Genomic DNA, 21,538 nt, shown 5'->3' with positions numbered 1-21,538 from the left:
ACTGAATTTTATTGGCAAGCAACACATAAAATTGCTGCAAATAAATAGGACGCAATCCTTATCACCTTGTCATGCACTAAGTCTATCATAGGGCAAGTTGGTTTTACATATTTACGAATTAAAAACACTGCAAACGAGACGAAGGACAAGAGGAGACGTAGACAGACAGAGTGCTGACTCTCAACTGAATTTTATTGGCAAGCAACACATAAAATTGCTGCAAATAAATAGGACGCAATCCTTATCACCTTGTCATGCACTAAGTCTATCATAGGGCAAGTTGGTTTTACATATTGACGAATTAAAAACACTGCAAACGAGACGAAGGACAAGAGGAGACGTAGACAGACAGAGTGCTGACTCTCAACTGAATTTTATTGGCAAGCAACACATAAAATTGCTGCAAATAAATAGGATGCAATCCTTATCACTTTGTCATGCACTAAGTCTATCATAGGGCAAGTTGGTTTTACATATTGACGAATTAAAAACACTGCAAACGAGACGAAGGACAAGAGGAGACGTAGACAGACAGAGTGCTGACTCTCAACTGAATTTTATTGGCAAGCAACACATAAAATTGCTGCAAATAAATAGGACGCAATCCTTATCACCTTGTCATGCACTAAGTCTATCATAGGGCAAGTTGGTTTTACATATTGACGAATTAAAAACACTGCAAACGAGACGAAGGACAAGAGGAGACGTAGACAGACAGAGTGCTGACTCTCAACTGAATTTTATTGGCAAGCAACACATAAAATTGCTGCAAATAAATAGGACGCAATCCTTATCACCTTGTCATGCACTAAGTCTATCATAGGGCAAGTTGGTTTTACATATTGACGAATTAAAAACACTGCAAACGAGACGAAGGACAAGGGGAGACGTAGACAGACAGAGTGCTGACTCTCAACTGAATTTTATTGGCAAGCAACACATAAAATTGCTGCAAATAAATAGGACGCAATCCTTATCACCTTGTCATGCACTAAGTCTATCATAGGGCAAGTTGGTTTTACATATTTACGAATTAAAAACACTGCAAACGAGATGAAGGACAAGAGGAGACGTAGACAGACAGAGTGCTGACTCTCAACTCAATTTTATTGGCAAGCAACACATAAAATTGCTGCAAATAAATAGGACGCAATCCTTATCACCTTGTCATGCACTAAGTCTATCATAGGGCAAGTTGGTTTTACATATTTACGAATTAAAAACACTGCAAACGAGATGAAGGACAAGAGGAGACGTAGACAGACAGAGTGCTGACTCTCAACTCAATTTTATTGGCAAGCAACACATAAAATTGCTGCAAATAAATAGGACGCAATCTTTATCACCTTGTCATGCACTAAGTCTATCATAGGGCAAGTTGGTTTTACATATTGACGAATTAAAAACACTGCAAACGAGATGAAGGACAAGAGGAGACGTAGACAGACAGAGTGCTGACTCTCAACTGAATTTTATTGGCAAGCAACACATAAAATTGCTGCAAATAAATAGGACGCATTCCTTATCACCTTGTCATGCACTAAGTCTATCATAGGGCAAGTTGGTTTTACATATTTACGAATTAAAAACACTGCAAACGAGACGAAGGACAAGAGGAGACGTAGACAGACAGAGTGCTGACTCTCAACTGAATTTTATTGGCAAGCAACACATAAAATTGCTGCAAATAAATAGGACGCAATCCTTATCACCTTGTCATGCACTAAGTCTATCATAGGGCAAGTTGGTTTTACATATTTACGAATTAAAAACACTGCAAACGAGACGAAGGACAAGAGGAGACGTAGACAGACAGAGTGCTGACTCTCAACTGCATTTTATTGGCAAGCAACACATAAAATTGCTGCAAATAAATAGGACGCAATCCTTATCACCTTGTCATGCACTAAGTCTATCATAGGGCAAGTTGGTTTTACATATTTACGAATTAAAAACACTGCAAACGAGACGAAGGACAAGAGGAGACGTAGACAGACAGAGTGCTGACTCTCAACTGAATTTTATTGGCAAGCAACACATAAAATGGCTGCAAATAAATAGGACGCAATCCTTATCACCTTGTCATGCACTAAGTCTATCATAGGGCAAGTTGGTTTTACATATTTACGAATTAAAAACACTGCAAACGAGACGAAGGACAAGAGGAGACGTAGACAGACAGAGTGCTGACTCTCAACTGAATTTTATTGGCAAGCAACACATAAAATTGCTGCAAATAAATAGGACGCAATCCTTATCACCTTGTCATGCACTAAGTCTATCATAGGGCAAGTTGGTTTTACATATTTACGAATTAAAAACACTGCAAACGAGACGAAGGACAAGAGGAGACGTAGACAGACAGAGTGCTGACTCTCAACTGAATTTTATTGGCAAGCAACACATAAAATTGCTGCAAATAAATAGGACGCAATCCTTATCACCTTGTCATGCACTAAGTCTATCATAGGGCAAGTTGGTTTTACATATTGACGAATTAAAAACACTGCAAACGAGACGAAGGACAAGAGGAGACGTAGACAGACAGAGTGCTGACTCTCAACTGAATTTTATTGGCAAGCAACACATAAAATTGCTGCAAATAAATAGGACGCAATCCTTATCACCTTGTCATGCACTAAGTCTATCATAGGGCAAGTTGGTTTTACATATTGACGAATTAAAAACACTGCAAACGAGACGAAGGACAAGAGGAGACGTAGACAGACAGAGTGCTGACTCTCAACTGAATTTTATTGGCAAGCAACACATAAAATTGCTGCAAATAAATAGGACGCAATCCTTATCACCTTGTCATGCACTAAGTCTATCATAGGGCAAGTTGGTTTTACATATTGACGAATTAAAAACACTGCAAACGAGACGAAGGACAAGAGGAGACGTAGACAGACAGAGTGCTGACTCTCAACTGAATTTTATTGGCAAGCAACACATAAAATTGCTGCAAATAAATAGGACGCAATCCTTATCACCTTGTCATGCACTAAGTCTATCATAGGGCAAGTTGGTTTTACATATTTACGAATTAAAAACACTGCAAACGAGACGAAGGACAAGAGGAGACGTAGACAGACAGAGTGCTGACTCTCAACTGAATTTTATTGGCAAGCAACACATAAAATTGCTGCAAATAAATAGGACGCAATCCTTATCACCTTGTCATGCACTAAGTCTATCATAGGGCAAGTTGGTTTTACATATTGACGAATTAAAAACACTGCAAACGAGACGAAGGACAAGAGGAGACGTAGACAGACAGAGTGCTGACTCTCAACTGAATTTTATTGGCAAGCAACACATAAAATTGCTGCAAATAAATAGGACGCAATCCTTATCACCTTGTCATGCACTAAGTCTATCATAGGGCAAGTTGGTTTTACATATTGACGAATTAAAAACACTGCAAATGAGACGAAGGACAAGAGGAGACGTAGACAGACAGAGTGCTGACTCTCAACTGAATTTTATTGGCAAGCAACACATAAAATTGCTGCAAATAAATAGGACGCAATCCTTATCACCTTGTCATGCACTAAGTCTATCATAGGGCAAGTTGGTTTTACATATTGACGAATTAAAGACACTGCAAACGAGACGAAGGACAAGAGGAGACGTAGACAGACAGAGTGCTGACTCTCAACTGAATTTTATTGGCAAGCAACACATAAAATTGCTGCAAATAAATAGGACGCAATCCTTATCACCTTGTCATGCACTAAGTCTATCATATATGTACCTCCGGGAACACCAGTTCCTTATCAAACAGTCTGATTGGGGGTCCACTTACACATAAAGAAAGTGGTGCAGAGCCATAACGTCACAGTGGTGTTTTCAGCCCCACTGAAGTTGGGAAGGCTATGTGCGAGAGTAGATTGGGGTGAACAGAGGAGTCGTGCATGTACGAATAAACACAGAAAAGAGTTTGTTCAGTGTAGGGGGGTGTCGTTTATCAGATACTCCTTTCATGTAATGGAGAGTACATCGGCCAGACAGGCCGTTGTATAAATGATAGGCTAAGAGAACACGCGCACTCGATGAGGTCATCGCCCTCTGGCAATCTTGCCATCCATTGTAATAGATTTGGCTGTAAACCGAGGTTAGAAAACAGTCATCCTGGAGGTGTATAGGCAGCAAGCAAGGAGGGAGATTCCCATTTCGAGATATGTACAACATATCTCAACATGACGTGCGTGTAAGTGTGCCTTTAATTCCTCTGTTTGAAAAAGAACCGGTGTTCTTGGGGGCACATGTATGATATGCTTAGTGCATGACAAGGTGATAAGGATTGCGTCCTATTTAGTCACGGTAATTTTATGTGTTACTTTCCAATAAAATTCAGTTCAGAGTCGGCACTCTGTCTGTCTACGAGACGAAGGACTCTTGTCCTCCGTCTCGTTCACGCTGTTTTTAATTCGTCATCGCACTGTAGACTCGCATGTCACAGGAATGCTGCAGGTTGTGGACACAGCAGATTTGTATTCCATGGTGCGATAAACACTCGGGAAATCGCTACAAATGCGCATATCACAGGACACGATATTGCGCGCACAGATCACGGACAAAAATAAAAACACGGAAAGGATCTACGAGCTTGCATGTCACGGGAATGATTACTGCAGATCGCAGATTTGTGTCACATTGCGATGAACACGGGGGAACCGTCGTAAATCTTCTTTTCGCGCATATTGGTACCGCAGATCGCTCCATGTTTGACAAGAAGACGGACATCCCGTGATTGATGTCCGGCGGAAATCAAGGGGTGGTGATGTTTCGGAATTTTTATCTTATGGGTATTCAGCCCAAAAAACGAGATAGACAATTTCTCGGGGGTGGTTGTTCGTAACGGTACATAGATTCACTTACGGTTTTGACGAAGAAAGCTCATTGAAACCGCTACCGCATCGCCGTTTGGGCAGTCTGGGCTTTTTGCCCATACCGTTCAATCGGCGGTGCGGTAGCAGTAATATGCTATTTCACCTGCGATTCAACTGACTTTGCTACTATACCGTTCCACTTCCGGTGTTGTGCTACTTCGCCCACCCACATTATGGCAGACAGAAATGATTGCGGTGAGCCGTCTGTTTAGCGAAGAAATGAGGGGAGAAAGCACCAAAACAGGGAAGGAGGAGCGCCATTCATGAACACTTTGCGAGGGCGATGGCACCGATGGTGCAAACCGTGACACGGGACTCAGCACTTAAAATACTGATGGGTATCAAACAACCCTTGGCAACCTCGTGAAACTGCATCCAGAATTGATGACAGAGTATCGAAAGATTAGTGGTTATGCAAAGGGAAAGATGGAGCAATGCTAACAGACTTTGTGCGCTGTTCCGGACCCCCATCAAAGAAAGAAGGACCCGAGCTCTTAATACTTTCTTTATTCTCGTCAACACAGGTCCAGTGTTACATAATGCGAAAGCAATAAAGAGTTGCAAATAAAAGCATTTTCCTTTGACTATTCAAAATTTGATTCGATATTGAAGCTAACTACTAATCCTATTCGAATCGTGTTAAAAAAAATTTAATATTCACACACCCCTTATTTTGAGACATTACTCGTGATTGAGAAAAAGAAGAGGGAAGGCCAAGAGCACCTGACTCTCGACTAACGGTTTTTGTGCAGAAAAAAGCTAGATTTTGAGTTCAAAAAGCATTATTTTTTTTTATTGTTGGGCCCTTGTAGCCTGTGTTACTGTTCAAATCTACTGAAGCCCCATGAGGGGCCCCGTAAAAAGACACTGATATGAAAAAATCTTTTTTTTTCTAAAAGGCCTGAATGGGATTATATATTTAAAAAAAGTTTTAACACAAAAAAGGGATTATTTTTTTAAGCAAGTATTTACGCAGCTAGACGCACTTTAGGTGCAGAAGGTGCAGGATGCTGAGCCCTGCCCCGTGCTTACACGGTGCTTACTCCTCTCATTTGCTGGCGAGGTGATTGAAGTGTGAAAGGTTGATTGTAAATTTGTATCTCCGTGCTGTAATAGTATTTTAATCGACAGTTTGTTTATGTTTAAGAAACAAATTATCAAGATACAGTCATTATGATATGAGAGTTACTGTGCAGGCAAGCTAGTGAACGATTATAGTGAAAAAAACCTCGAGACAAAGAACGACAAAAAGGGGACACCCACTACACCATCCCTAAACACAGCTACAAAATTTATTTCCACACAATCCTTTTTGTAGAGAGCACCCCACCCACACCGCTGACACCAACAACCATCAACCCCACAGTCAACTGGACCAGGTCCAAGCTCCGATGGGGCGTAACAATGCATCGGCAAACATGGTGACCTTGAAAGCTTGACACAAAGGAAGGACCCTATCTCCGAGTCCATCACAAGCAAGGGCATACTTATACGGGGTGTCACAAAAAAAAAATTTACACGCTAGAAAGGCTCGCAAAACTCAAGATAGTGACGGATCTTGTAGCAACTTTTCTCGAAAATGTCTTTAATCGGTCACATTGTTGCGCTAAAACTTGACTTGACCGTGGGGTTGACGGTTGTTGGTGTCAGCGGTGTGGGTGGGTGCCCCCTATAAAAAGGATTGTGCGGAAATAAATTTTGTAGCTGCATTTAGAGACGGTGTAGTGGGTGTCCCCTTTTTTTCGTTCCTTGTCTCGAGGCCTTTTCTCAATGACAGTCATTATTGTTTGCTAATGCATTCCGAGATTGCTTCTCCCGCTTTGGTTTGGAACATGGAGGTAAGAAGCTTCCGGAGGCGACATGATGCCACCAGAGGCGAAGCTTGGGGGACACTTCTGGTTTGGAGGGACGCACCCCCAATGATGGCCAAAACGAAAAGATGCTATTGGACAGGCTTGGGCACCCTTGGGTGCGTTCCCATTGACCACGACCTTTACTTCCAACTTCACTCGGGATTTTCTGGTTTGGCTGACTTGAGCTAGTGTGTTGCCTCCTCTTATTCCTACCTCCACGGTTGGAAACAATAACAAACAGGGCTTTTTATGAGTGTGAGTCGTTTTGAGTTTACAGAGGTGTTTGGGAAGATCTCCTTAACTGCCGTAGGTGGAAGAAAAAAGAAAAGTTGCTAGTATGTGCCTTTGAAGCGCTGTGCGGGTGCTCGTTTTCGTAGCGGAACTGCCCTAGGCCTAGCATCCTACACCAACTATTTTGCTTGATCTAGCTTGATTTCTTTGTTTGCATATAGTTACAAGGAATGGGCTCCAACCAATACCGCCAAGAAGTACTGGCCATCGTTTCGAAACACATTTTGTTCCTTCATCAGGGGTGACTCAATAGCACGGGGATGCAGCAGTTTTTTAGGGGCGAAGCTCCTTAGGGGCTAGCCATGTCCGTATGTCAGTCCGCCGTCGGGTGCACATGCTCCTGCTCGTGAGCTCCCGTGCTCGTGTAGGGCAAAAAAAAAACAACCGCATCTCCACGTGGTGAATGATGTTGATTGGGGTGAAGCTCTGGTGGTGCTTGTCTGCGTAGACGCTGAGCCGCAGCATGCCTAGCCTTTCGTTCATTTTCACCCATGTCAGAAAGAGAATGTGTGGTATGGAACGTGGTTATATACGCATTTGAGCATTTGGCTGCAGTGTGACATGGACGAAAACGAACGAAAGGCTCGGCATGCTGCGGCTCACCGTCTACGCAGACAAGCACCACCAGAACTTCACCCCAATCAACATCATTCACTACGTAGAGATGCGGTTGTTTTTTCTTATTTTATTTTATTTATTTTTCTTTTCCTCTTTGCCCGTCGAGGTACCTTTTTTATTTTTTTCCGGGTGTGTTCTTTTAGCACCTTTGCTTGCCAGGTGACGTTGGCCCTGGGTGTACACAAAGGGCAAGGCACCCAGGCACCTGTCTATGTTCCCCAGTGTATGCTGAATGTGCCATGTCTCCAGGAAAAGCCTTTTCCAGATATGTGGCTCCACGTCAAGCAAGCGCGTGTTCACAAAGTCGATTCAATGGTCGAGGTTTTCGCAGTGTTTGGCGACGGTGCCGCGCTCGCAATAAAATTTTCGCATGTCGTTCTTACGCTGACGGAGTCGCTCTGGAAAGATGTTCGTTTCGTCGATGTAGGAGGCAGGGCACTCTGCGCATGGAATCTGGTAGACAGCGCCAGTGTGGACGCTGGCTTGTGGGCTACTTGAGTGCCCTCTTTACTTAGCACTCTCACCTGTGCTTCACTGGTCCGCTTTACGTAGGGACACTGATGCGCGCGACGGGGCAATGCTGCCTCTCATTCGATGCCTTCTCCTTTTGGTGGGCACGACCTCGATGACGGGCAATGCTCTCAACAAAACTACTGGTTAGTAGTTTTTCTGAAGGTCAGCAACGATGGTCTGCTTCTCCTTTCTTCAATCGGCCTCTGATGAGCAGATAGTTCTTGACCTGGATAGCAGTGCTGAAACCACCGACGCCTTGTGACTTGTTGGGCGGTTCGAGTCAAAGTGAAGGTTGCGCCCGGTGTAGGTAGGTTTCCAGTACACGGTGAACTTTAGTACTTCCTTTTGCCTTCCTATCAGTACGTCGAAAAACGGTAAAGTGTTATCTCTCTCATACTTTCCAGTGAACTGTATGGCCGGCTCGATGGAGTTGAGATGGGCAAGGAAATCATTGACATCGGCTTTCTTTAAAACACTAAATCAATCATCAACGTAACACGTGAAAACTTTGGGTCTGCTATTGAAAGACCGTAGCTGTCGCTTTTCTATTTTTTCTATTGTTAGGTTTGCCACGGTGACCGATGTAGAAGCACCCATCGCTGTTCCGCTAACCTGCATGAAAAGCTGACCTTCAATGCTAAGGTATCCATGCAAAAAACTGCTGCATCCCATGCCATTTAGTCACCCCTGATGAAGTAACTGAATGCATTTCAAAACGTTGGGCAGCACTTTCTGAGGACTTTGGTTGGAATTAACTTTTTTAAACTACAGTAAAACCTCGTTATAACAAAGTTGAAGGAGCGGTCATAATTGTTTTGTTATAACCATTAGTTTGTTATAGCCAATATCTATTTCTTCCCACTATAGCAAGCAAGGGGAATTATGATTACTTTGTTATATCCATTAGTTTGTTATATCCCATTTTGTTATAACGAGGTTTTACTGTATATAGCTTTATCTAACCATACAAATCTTTGTCAAATATGTTTTTGTTCCTGTTTTTGCTTGCGCGTGTTGATGCTGAATAAAGATGTTGGTACCCGTAAAAGCGGCCCCTCTGTTCTGTGAATTGTGCAACCATCGCGATTGTGACCATGGTTTCAATACCGAGAACATACCTATACAGCTAAGAATTTGCGAGCCATTTTGCTAGAGCCAATTGGGTGTTTGGCTCGCACCAAGTTTGTCTAGGTATGTTCGCATCATTTCGCTTCATAAGGAAAGTAGCTGTCAAGTTTTGCAGTGCACCTTGCTTGTCAAAGTGAAAAGTTTTAGGTCGTGTTTTATTTTTGTGTTATGTCGCTCACCCACCTTGCTCATGGATGCAATGCAAAACAGCTAACAGGAACAGAAAAGCTAGAAGGATTGCGTATTTACTTACCGTAAAATACCGGGCAAGCGCCCACTCAAAATTTAGAGATAATCAGGAAAAAATGAGGGATGGGCGTTTGTCCAGTTGTCAATTTTACAAATCAATGTACTGTGCATATTTTTTCACATCTTGCAAATTCGGGAATGGGCGCTTAGTGTGGAATGGGCGGATGCGCGGTATTCTACGGTAGTTGATTTTTTTAGTCCTCTCGGTCACTTTTTACCGTACGTCGACAGATGCTGACAGACACTTGTATTAGACCTTGGCTCGTGCATGATGTAACGCTAGAACACCGCTTTGATGGTCTCGTCTTGCGAGTGTTGCGAAAGTTTTTAGACGGGAGCAGAATAGCAGACGGATGAAGGCAAAAATGGATGCCGACGTGCAGCCTTTGTGTCCGTGTCTTACGGGCATTGCAGATGATAGACGATGGTGACTGTACTCAGGATCCTCTCCCTTGGTGCGGCAGCTGGTCCCAGTTTCAGGTTCCGCAATGAGTGGTCTTCTCACCGAGCCGGGAATCGGACTTGCAGTGCGGGATAGCAGACGATGCCGGAGGCTGCTGCGCGTCTGCTCCCACGACTAGCAGGTGGTGCCAAGCTCCAGACTAGACGTACTGGATGTTGCAAAAGGAAGACACTAGAATTGTTAGCATGTTTGGCAGAGCAGCCAAGCCAGTCTTGTAGTAATGGGCGGTGCTTAGGGTAGGCCTTTTTTCTCATTTCAGTGTCTCTTTAATGACAATTTCAGACGCCTCTGTAATCAAAACTTTTTAATTTTGCGAAGAGGGTCACGGAGCTTGCAGTTTCTCTTTCGTGTTGGTGTGCCTGTGATGCACGATGAAGGAAGCACTCTTAGCGAGACGAGGCTGTACGTGTCACGACTTGCGTGACAAAGGCAAAGTAATTGTGTGTATGTTTAGACAATGGAAAGTTAGTCAGCCCCAGGCTTCTGGTGTCTGCTGTGATGAGAAATTTATCCAGTGCACTGCCACTACTAGCCTGGGGTTTGTAACGTGCACCATGCAGTAGTGATACACAACGCCGGTGCGATGTTCATTCAGATTGATGCAGGCAGGGGTGAGGACCGAGCCCAGGATCCCCAAGTTCTGCATCGCGAGCTTTTGCTTCACTTGCTCCAAACTGCAGTGTGTCAGCGCACTTGGCCATAGATCCCCCTCAGCGGCAACAAAATTGATGCTCGTTCTATAGCAATCTCAGCTTAGGTTTGTATTTGGTGAAATTCTTGACGTTTCCACGTTGAGTCTCGGATACCTAAATTTTGTCAGTGTTATCTTCGTCGCACATCTGCAGCAAGTGGCGGCAGATATGCAACGGCTAGAGTGGGTCCTCGAGGAATGGCTCGAGGGAACTTCCGAGGTGTTTGTACGTCGGTGGTGACCAAACTATGAACTGGTTCCAGGAGCCCGAAGTGGTTGCCACCATTGAGGAGGGCTGCGAGGTGGTGGGCAACCTGCTGGCGTCGTGCCTGACGACCGAAGGCAGGATCAGGTACACCTTCCCAACAGACAAGGTGGGCATCTAACCTATTAACCTAACTCAAACCAACTGAACCTAACCTAATGTGTGCTGCACCGCTGCAGGTACAAGTTAGGTTAGAAGAGTAGTGCTCTTGCACTGTTGTTCTTTTGCCTAACCAAGCTTTTTAATGTTGTTGAGGGTGGCAGAAGTAGTGCTTTGCTTTTTGGCTGCTTTTATTAACGTGAAAGCCTGATATGCCTCATCGTTCAGTCGACCTTCGTCTGCGACACAAAAGGTACCCAAATTTTTATGTGACCGGTCAGGCGGATTGGAGGCCATGAAATTAAGAAGGATGACAAAGCAAATTAAGAGAAATCAAAGTGAATTAAGAGTAATTAAAGGGAATTAAGAGTAATTAAAAAGAAGTAAGAGTAATCAATGGTATTAAGAGGAATTAAAGAGAAGAATAATCAAAGCTAATTAAGAAGGACGACAAAGCTAGTTAAGAGTAATTAAAATGAATTAAGAGGAATTTAAGCATATTAAGTGGATGACTGAGTGAATGACTAAGCGAATTAAGTGGATGACTAAGCAAATTAAGATAATGACTGAGCACATTGAGAAGGATGACAGCACATTTAGAAGGATGACTCAACACTTTAAGAAGGATGACTCGTCACATTAAGAGGGGTGTCTGTCTTTAATGAATGGGCACTTCGGCTTTCCCCTTCAAGTCGTCTTAGAGATAACACAAGAGACCCTGTTCATTTTTAGCAATTTAGGGATTTTTCTATAGTCCGTTGCGACTCAAAAACCTAGGGCGAGGGAAAGGGAGGCCGGGAGGAGCAAGCAGACGAAATGCTGGAGAGGAGGGGGGGAAGCCTTCTCCTCTCTCTAATGTTCCGCCTGCTTCCTCCTCCCCGGTCTTCCTTTCCCTCGCCCTACCTTCTTCAGTTGCAACGGATTATAGTTACGTGTAGAATTGCTCGAATATTCTAATTTTCGAATAGTACTTTAGAATAATACGGTATTCAATATTTGCCTCCAGATGAACTGCGATATTCATATTTTTGTGAGTGTTAATTGCAGTGGGTTAGCCCCATTGAATACGCTTCATACGGAGCTCTGGCGCACTGTGGGGAAGTAACAACCTCGGTCCTCGGTGCACTGATGCTCGGTAAGAAGCACGCTCGGCGGGGCTCTTGTGCCGCGGTCAACACTCCAAAAAGTATGAATATGGCAGTCATGTGCATATGTGAAGAGCACACATCAAAATGGGATAGTGCACACGTTCACCTGGTGCATTTAAAAAAAAAAGAACAGAAACCTTGCAAATGTTAATATCTACGTAGCATTATAATTTTTAAAATGAAATTGTGGCTGTTACGTGAGAACATATATATGTTAGGCAGAGATGCCTTGACAACCTGCACTCATTATTCATGATTGTCTTTTATTCCTTAATTCCAGATTTGAGAAAGGATATTTGCATAAAGTGAGAAGATTCATAAATCACTTTTGTTAGGCGTAGCTGGCCATCAATAGAGGCTTAATTTTATGTCCATTACATAACTTACTTGTCATCCCAGTGGAAACATGTGACTTTGATTCCACAGTCCTTAAATATATCTTGATTAAAATTAGCTGAGAAATGTGCAAGTGGGAGCTTTAAAAACAAGCTTCACAAGTTCAGCTGGGTTTTCGTTTAAGCATGGTACGGTAGTGAAAGGCTGGGTGAAACAGTTCAATATTTGGTTAGAAAATATCTGGCCAAAACCAATATTTACTTTGAAATCAAAATTCTTTATTTGCACATGCCTGCTTGTGTGAGTTGGTACGTGTTACGAGGGAAAAAATTTACAGGGTCTCTTATGTTGTTCCTAAGAGGACTTGAAGGCGAAAGCCAAAGCGCCGGTGCATTAAAGACGGATGCATAATTTACTTAATTCACTTTGATTCCTCTTAATTCACTTTGCCATCCTTCTTAATTTGATTGCCTCTAATTCGCCTGAGTGGTCACGCAAACGTGATAGCGAACCTCCGAAGACAGTGCACTCTTTGACGACGCAGTTTTGGCGCCATTTCATTGGTACCTTCCGTTTTGGTACATTTCATGTCGCCGACATGTTTTTTGCAAGTCGATCGAAAGATGAGACATATAAGGCTTTTGCCTTAATAAAAGAACTGAAAAAAGACATCAGAACAAGTAGTACATAGAGTAAAATGGCGCCTATGTATTCCATCTTCTTGTAGGCTTCTTTTTTTTTTGCTGCTGTTTTATTTTTTAACTGGCTATTTTATACAAAGCATTTCCCTGAGGTTGCAATTTGTTTGCAAATTATATAACTTTTATTTGGATATGAAGATGTGCTGAATAAGAAGTAGAGCTCCTAAAAAAATAGAGAGCTAAAAAGACATTTTTGGTAGCACTTTGTCTACATTTGACGAAACCGTAAGACATAGGATACGTACTTAAGTAGGCAAATCTCGGTGAAATTGTTTATGTACCGACACTTATGCTATTACTTTGGTATCAATGCATATTGCATGCATGCGGTGACAAGCGCCGTGGCAGTGGCACCCTACGTTGTTCTCTTGGTCATAACTCTTTTGTGTCCCACTTCAGCGTCTTGCTTTTTGTGTCTTACATCTTCGCCAAGTTGCCCTTGCCACGAATGTATTCTGTGTTAAAATTTGCTGGTAAATGCTTTGTAGGTTTGGATTTAATTCAGAAACTCCGAGATGTCAGAAAAAAAGTCTGGGGCAGGGCAGTCTCTGCTGGGTACCGAGTCGACATTGCTGAATAAATGCCCCTCTAGTCTGCTCGCTGACCTCGGGCTGCTAGCAAGGGGGGCTCATTGTTGAGTCGGTGTTGCCTTGTGCCTGGGTCATGGCAGTGCCCAGTCTGACCTTTTCCAGAACAGTAGAAGTCACATCCCGCAGGTGTCTCGTGAATGTGGATTACAATGAACGTGTGCTTTCTCCTTTGTTGCGCCTCTGTATCTGGAATATATTTCTTTTTATCCATAATTCTGCTTAAAAATATAACAGAAATAAGTTACGTAATAAATGCTGAATTGCTGTAGATTCGGAAATAAAGGAGTACTCCAGCGATTTTTCGAGTTACCCCAATTAACCATACTTTCGGAATCTCCGCCCTTTATTTACCCTTTCTGGTTTGCTATATACTATAGTATCGCTAAATTCATAGTAGTTATTGTGATATCAGCAAATGAAGATGATGCAAAAACCAACGTTCAAATATACCCATTTTTCCGGGAATGTGACGTCAGTGGCAGGCAGGCTTGCCAATCGAGCAACCAGTCTGAAAAATAGACTATGCCAAGCATTTGTTCTGTGCACGGGTACTGGAGCGAGCTACCGAGGCATTCATTTGACACCATGAAACTGCTTGGAATCAGTGGGGAACAAATTCTACACTCCTAAGAATGAACTGCTGCCTTCCATCACTTTTTGGTTGTTTCGTAGAGAGTTTGAAAAACACTGTGAGGACCAAAATCTTAAGTTCAATAACTTCCCGAAAAAACAATATTTTTACCTAATATTTGGGATACTATTTCAGAGATGTGTGTATTTAGCACATTTTCATTCAAATCGGGGACCATGAAGGAATCATCTGAGTACCCCTTTAAAGAGACATGTGCCAGGGGAAAACATTTTTCAAATAGTATTTACGATAACTGAAGGAAATTTTAACATTTTATAATGCTTGATCTCCCCTTTAAAGTATGGTGTTAGATTTGATACATATATTTTTTTTTTATATTCTGGATGCAGTGCACATGCAGAAAGAAAGCATGTTTTTTGCAGACGTGGGCATTGCAACACACCTAAAAGAGCCTAGTAAAATAAAATAATTCACTCTTTTTAAACCACTGAGTGCAATGAACAACAAAAGCAATGTGTATGAGACTTGTATTGTAAAATAATTAAAATTTGCAAAAATGCCATTTTCAAGGGGCTAACAAAAGTTTCTTAACTTACTCATAACTATAAAAAATGTACATTTGAACCAAACCTAGTCACAGTAAACTCTGACTTAAGCAAACTTTGAGGGACCCAAGGAAATAGTTCACTTAACTGAAAGTTCACTAGACTGAATATATTCACTATAACATGGAACAGCATAGGGCACAGCATACATCGAGTCAAAAGTGTGAAATGCAATTTCTGGAGTCATGTACATCGATATATACAAAGTGCAGAACAGTTCCGGTGCTGCCTTTCTCATTTTGAAAAAAATCATTAACAAAGCTGTCCAGAGAGTCTATGTTTTTTTGCACTTCCTCTGGCACAGCTTGTGATGAAGCCATACCGCAGCGGCATCGTCCACTGGCTCGAAATATCCCTTGCAGAGTCGTTTCCTGTTAGGACTGAACACAGTTTCTCCTTCAAGCTTCAACTTTTGCTTCATTATTGTTGACAATGGCGACGGTGGAATCCCATAGTCCTTCATAATAGCCACTTGCGTTTGACCGTTGTCCAGACACGGAAGGATTTTGAGCTCGTCTGATAGAGACAACCGCTTCTGTCTAGTCATACTCATTACAAAAGTGGGCACACAAACTGCCGTCCTGCCGTTGTTACCCAAAACTAAGATGGCCGAATGGAACCGATGACGAAGAAAAAACAGACACAGCACGTGGTTCGTTATCGTCTACCGCATTGCCTCTTTGCCTCGGTGGCCCTGTAAACGCCAGCGATGATATGCTGCCGCTGCAGAGGTGGTGGCAGCGGGGCGGCGGGCATCGGTTACGCCAGCACTGCAGAGCACAGAACTTCGTTGAACTGATTGCAAAAATATTCCTGGGTCCACCGATCAAGTTTGTTGAACTGAAATATTCTGAAATTCGTTTTTTGTTTAACTAAAACATTTTTGCATGGAATGCATAGGAAAACTGCTGGGGATTTTTTTAATGTTCTTTATTCTGAAATATTTGTTAAACCGACGTTCAATGCAGTGAGAGTTTACTGTAGTTGCATTGTACACATTGTAAAGTAAGTCAAACCCAAAATATATTGAATTTAAAGGGGATCGTAAAATAGTTTGTTATATCAAAATTAATTTGATATACAAAAATATGTTAAGTTAGGCTTGAGTTGAAATTTCCTGGTGTCTCTGCTAATAGCGAGGGTCGCAACAAATGGGAGCTTACCAAATAGAGAATCCAAGAGCTACTAAATACAGTAGAGCGTAGTTGGCGGAGATCGCAAACACCGCCGCGCTTACACGCGCACCCGGACGGGACCTCCACACAACATAAGCGACAAAACACGAAAATAATAAAAAAAAATATGAAAGAAAAACGGATAAGCGTTAGACATAAAACAAGTCTCGATCCGTAGAAAAAAGCTAAGCAAGCCACAAAAAGAAAGCTCACTAAATTCCAGCAACAAAAAAAGAAACGCAAAGAAAAAAAAGAAAAAAGGGCAGTGCAATAATGGCAAAAGAAAAATGCAAACAAAGATAAAGCATTCAAAGTGCGATTGCACAACCGTTGTTGTCGTCACACTCTCACACTCGACTTGCCAGGCTTTATTTTTTTTTTCTTATTTTATTTTGGGGCTAGGGAGTTGCGAAGCATCAGCAGTGTCTGGGGAAAGGTGCAGGCTACCTTTCCGACAGCAAGCACTCCCTGCTCTGCCTATGGTTGTGCACGTGCCCTTCCCCTTGCTTTTGCCATCGTCCACTTTTTTTTTATGTTTTTTTTTTCTTTCTACAACTGCTTTTCGGTTGCGTATCCTCCCGCGTGTATGCTGGCTTGGCGGTCTGCCAGCCACTCAACTCAAGCGATGTGCTCGCTACCTGCGCAATCGGATGGCGGGAAAAAGAATTTGGCGGCCAGGCCGTTCCTTCGCTATATTGGGTGTCCCCCACATGGGAGTTGGATGAAAGAAGACAGACTGTTTGATATGAAGAATAATTCGAAGTTCCCGAGTGTGATATAGCTGGGCTCGACTTTATATGCATGCCAAATTTGGTTGTGATAGGGTAATATTAAGAGCAGAACTTGTTGTGTGTAAACTGTGAAGATGCTTCAAAATTTCATAAAGAGAAAAACACTTTTGAATGTTACCTTCCTTGTGTACTCTTCTGCGCTAAAAAAAATAATATTTTGTGAATAATTTTTTGTGAGAAGTAGAAGCTCCAGAAGACTGGGATGGAGAGGAGACGGCTTTGCCTACCTGTCAATGTAAATGTGATGGCTGGCGTCATCACAATTTGAAAAACCACGTGCAGAAAAATGGCTTAAATTTATGCCGTACTGGGTTGCCAGGAGGGCTTCAAATGTGCATTTGACAAATTTCTTGATCGTAATTGGCATTTAGTATTTTATGCATAGAATATTAAGATTCAGAGATAATAAAATACCATAAAACCCATAATGAAATATTTTGCAAAATATGTTTTTTAACTCGCATCTCTCGTTAAAAGCGAGTGAAATAGGATAAAAACCATATTTGCTACAAAATATGTGCTCCAAAAGAGATCCTTTTTATCCCTTACCAGACATAAACTTAGAAGAGATAGGAACCCAATTATAAAACATGCATGATTATAAGATGCAAGAGCATAGTTGATAAAAACTGTAGTTGGTTGAATTAACTCGTTCAATGCAAAATCTTTTGTTCAACACATATTATATTTCCTTTTATTCGAGCATGAAATGTAGACTATTTTTGCTCAAATGTTTGTTTAGAAATTATGCCTTACCAGCAAATAAATACAGTGTGTGCTGGCTGGCCTTACTAGCTCCGGTTAGATACACTTTTGTGTAAAGCTTTCTTTCCGTAAAGTCAAACTTGATTATAGCAAGTTCGTCGCAAACATCTTTGTTTTATCCGAGCTTCGTTATATTGTCACCATAAAGATAACACATAATGTGAGACTAAAAATCAAAGTTAAATCAGGCAAACTTGCACCTACAAACTTTGAGAGAAAGGTGCCACATCTCACGTCAGCGTTGCCGCCGCTTTTATTCACGCGGCACGTTCAGGAATGTTACTGACAAGGGCACACAATGCCAGCCGAGGACGTGCTTGAGCTGTCCAAAGAGCAAAGACCGAGAAAAAAAAAAGAACCGGGTCAAGGGGGCTGGAACCCAATTCCTCGGAGCGGCTGCAGCGCGCGTTGCCAACTCTGCCGCGCACGCAGCATTATCTGGAATACATAAAAGAATTGCAATTTGTTTTAAAGCTCATGGCATGTAATGGTTACAGCATACGGCTAAGGGTCGAGAGAGCGACAGATATTCAGGGTGCACTTCATCCGACAGGTGTGGCTGGAGGGCCCGAGTTGAAATACAGTTGCACTCTGTTGATACTCGTCCTTGCAGACCGCAAAAAATGATATAAGAAAACACAGTAACCGATAATGCCATTGGGCTTACGAAACGAGAGACAACACTCGCGCAACAGTTTCTTTCACACATAGATTTGCGAGTCTGGAGCACCCAGATTCGTATGAAACCGGTGGAACTGAAAGTAAACGGAAATGGAACACACACTTTGTGGGGGGGAAAGAGGGCCCTGAAAAGAGAGCTGCGCTCCATGTTTGCTGTTTGGCACTCGCTCACGCACCGCGGCTCTTCTTGGCATCAAACGCGGTTTCCTCTTCGACCATTTCATTCGTCGGGTCAGACTGTGTGAAAGCACTAACCGCGTTGGCATTAAGTTGCAGTTTAGTCCTAGCCTCGCACACTAAGAGTATTATTGTTCTTTAGCTTTGTTTACCTCATATGTGTAGCAGTGCAGTATTGGGAAAGATGGCTCGCACCTATTGTCAGCGTGTGGTGGTGTAAGTTGCGGAGAAAGGGCTTGCATGCTAGAGACACTGTGCTTACACGTGCCTAACCAGGCACTGGGGCAGTGTTCTAGGCAAGCACCACCACCCGCCAGAAAAGTGAACAAATCGCTCACCTTTCGCTGGGCGGCCGAGTGTTTGGAATGGCCAAAGGAGGGTTTCGCTCGCCGGCAATCTCGGAGGCATCGGCTTTCCCCGGATGGTGCGGGAAAGCGCAGCGTTTCGCTCGGCCGCAACAGCTTCGTTCCCCCTACTCCGCCATTCCATTGCAGCGTTGGCTAGGCCACGCTGAACGAGTTTGGGACGTGGGAAACCCGTTTCGCGTGCCGCGATTGTTGTCCAAGCTCGGTGGGATTGCCGTTGCTTCGTGACTAAAATCGTAATCGCATCGTCGCTGCAGCTCTGTCACGGTGCTCCGCCGAGTTGGAGTTTTGACGCAGCATCAGTGCGATTGGTGCGATTCCTTCCTCGTCAGCCAGTGGTAGGGCTGGTGTCAGTGTGTCACTTGACTGGAAGACGCAGAGTGGAAACCATTCTCTCTACAACTGTTTCGGCTGCTCTATGGTCACCACCACATCAAGGAAAATAGGAAGTTTTGCGCATTACTCGTGCTCTGGGTGAAGTAGTCCTTGCAAGATTTGGTTATCGAAGGAAGAAACAATGCTATTGGCATTTGAAACGTGTACATCTCGATAAAATAACAGAAAGCTAGTCTAAGATGTACAATCGAATCTTGTTAATTCTGACTGGAGGGGGCCGAAAATTCGTTTGGATAAAGCGAAGTTTGAATTATCGGGAGTTTCCTCCCATAGAGATGCATAGGATGGGACCTGCATGTTAGTTTGAATTATCCGCAAGTTTGAATTAAGAGAGCTTGATTTAATGATAATCGACTGTATATAGTTGCATACTGAACACAAACTGGAATTCCTTGGCTAATTTGAAATATTGCGAGTATGTATGTTTTAGTTCCTTAAAGAGGTAATTTAGGCATTTATGCATATTAAAAATTTAAATTGCTTTAGAATCAAGACCGCATGTATGGCCTCTGTGCACTCTGCAACAAACATTGGGCATCATGTCGACAGAAATCTCACGGTAGACAGAGGCCATAAAAGCAATTCTGATGATTGCCGTCGCTGCGCTGGCTGCCACACCAACTTTTTTTGTGCAGCCGTCACGTGTCAAGAAGCCTCGAAAGTTGTTTTTCACGCAGCTACTTACGATGTTTGGATACGTGGTTTTGCGCGACAGAAGAAAGAAAAACAAACTTGTGTCCGTCTTTTTTGCGCAAAAGCATGTATCCAAACGTTCACCAACTCGCCCAACAACAAACTATTTTACAGTACTTACGATGTGTCATTAGAAAATTGTTTTTACAGATTCAGAACTTCAACCAGCATGTGAAGCCCACTGTCCTGGCCAGCACATGTGACCTCCATTGGACCAAGGTCGACATGACGCAGAACTGCCTGGTTGGAGAAGAGGTAATGTCTCATTGATGAGAATTGGGGTGCCTTAGTGTATCTGTTTAGAGCGACAATATTTTTTGTAGTGCTCGATGCTGACAGCGAGCACTCGCGGGGAAAATGCGAAGAAATTGCCGGAAACAAAATGCCGCCATAGCTCATCCAATTTCAAGAGCACATACCAGGAGACACTCTTTTGCATGCTCTGTAACAAAAAAACAGTTGCAAACAAAATGGTGGGATGTTGTCACCCTAAGCAAGAAAAAGCACCCTAAGGACGATATGACTATCTACCGTAAAATCCCGTAAGGGCGCCCTCCCCCGAGAGATCGCCCATCCCGTTTACCTGGCTAAACATCTGTAACATAAAAATTCCGAAACATCGCCCACCCTCCGATTTCCGGTGGACGTCAAGCGATGTCCGACGGGAATCGCGCATCAAAGGCGCGATCGGCGGTACCGGTGTGTCGACAAGCGAGTTCATAGCGGGTTCCCGCGTTTTTGTCTGCGATCTGCGCGCCATATCGGCTCGCGTAACACGCTAGTTGTTGCCGCGTGTATATTGCATCGTGAAATGCGAATCTGCTGCGCTTACGATTTGCGGTATCCGTTCCCGAGTTCGTAGCGGATTCCCGTGTTTTCGTCCGCAATCTGCGCGCGCGATATCGATTCTAAGCAGTCACACGCGCGAGTTGTTCCTGCGTGTATATTGCATCGTGAAATGCGATTCTGTTGCGTCCGCGATCTGCGCTATTTGTTTCAGTAGGGAGTTTTCGTAGATCGTTTTCGCCGTCCCGCAAGGCCCTCCGCAACCCGCTAGGATAGCGGGAACTCCACAGTCAAGGCTATCGGCGCGCAGGCGCAGTAGCAACTTCTTCGTTGCGGAAAGCTTAGCGGAGGGGGCAACGCGGTCTACGAAAACTCCCTAATAGGGAGTTTTCGTAGACCGCGCTGCCCCCTCCGCTAAGCGTTCCGCAACGAAGCAGTTGCTACTGCGCCTGCGCGCCGATAGCCTTGACTGTGGAGTTCCCGCTATCGTAGCGGGTTGCGGAGGGCCTTGCGGGACGGCGAAAACGATCTACGAAAACTCCCTATTGACATGCGAGTTCGTAGCGTATTCCCGTGCTTTTGTCCGCGATCTGCGCGCGTGATATCGGTTTCCGTCTGCTGCGTATGCGATCTGCGGTATCCCTTCCCGTAAGATGCGAGTTCTCGGCGGGT

The 21,538-nt window shown here is 43.4% G+C and overlaps 1 protein-coding gene across 4 annotated transcripts in view; it reads left to right on the top strand.

Moving 5' to 3' along the window:
* LOC8037528 (actin-related protein 8) overlaps positions 1 to 21,538 on the top strand; it is a 109,279-nt gene that overhangs the window by 59,995 nt on the left and 27,746 nt on the right. For all 4 annotated transcript variants that reach the window (XM_029973914.4, XM_042292669.1, XM_042292667.1 and 1 more), the window contains 2 exons: positions 10,965 to 11,075; positions 20,231 to 20,335. In XM_029973914.4, coding sequence (XP_029829774.3) covers positions 10,965 to 11,075; positions 20,231 to 20,335 — 216 coding nt within the window. The remainder of the gene's footprint in view (positions 1 to 10,964; positions 11,076 to 20,230; positions 20,336 to 21,538) is intronic.

Source organism: Ixodes scapularis, unplaced genomic scaffold (genome assembly GCF_016920785.2).
Source record: "Ixodes scapularis isolate PalLabHiFi unplaced genomic scaffold, ASM1692078v2 PGA_scaffold3__209_contigs__length_174095766, whole genome shotgun sequence".
NCBI classification, from domain to species: Eukaryota; Metazoa; Arthropoda; class Arachnida; order Ixodida; family Ixodidae; genus Ixodes; species Ixodes scapularis.
This window is presented reverse-complemented; position numbering and strand designations above follow the sequence as displayed.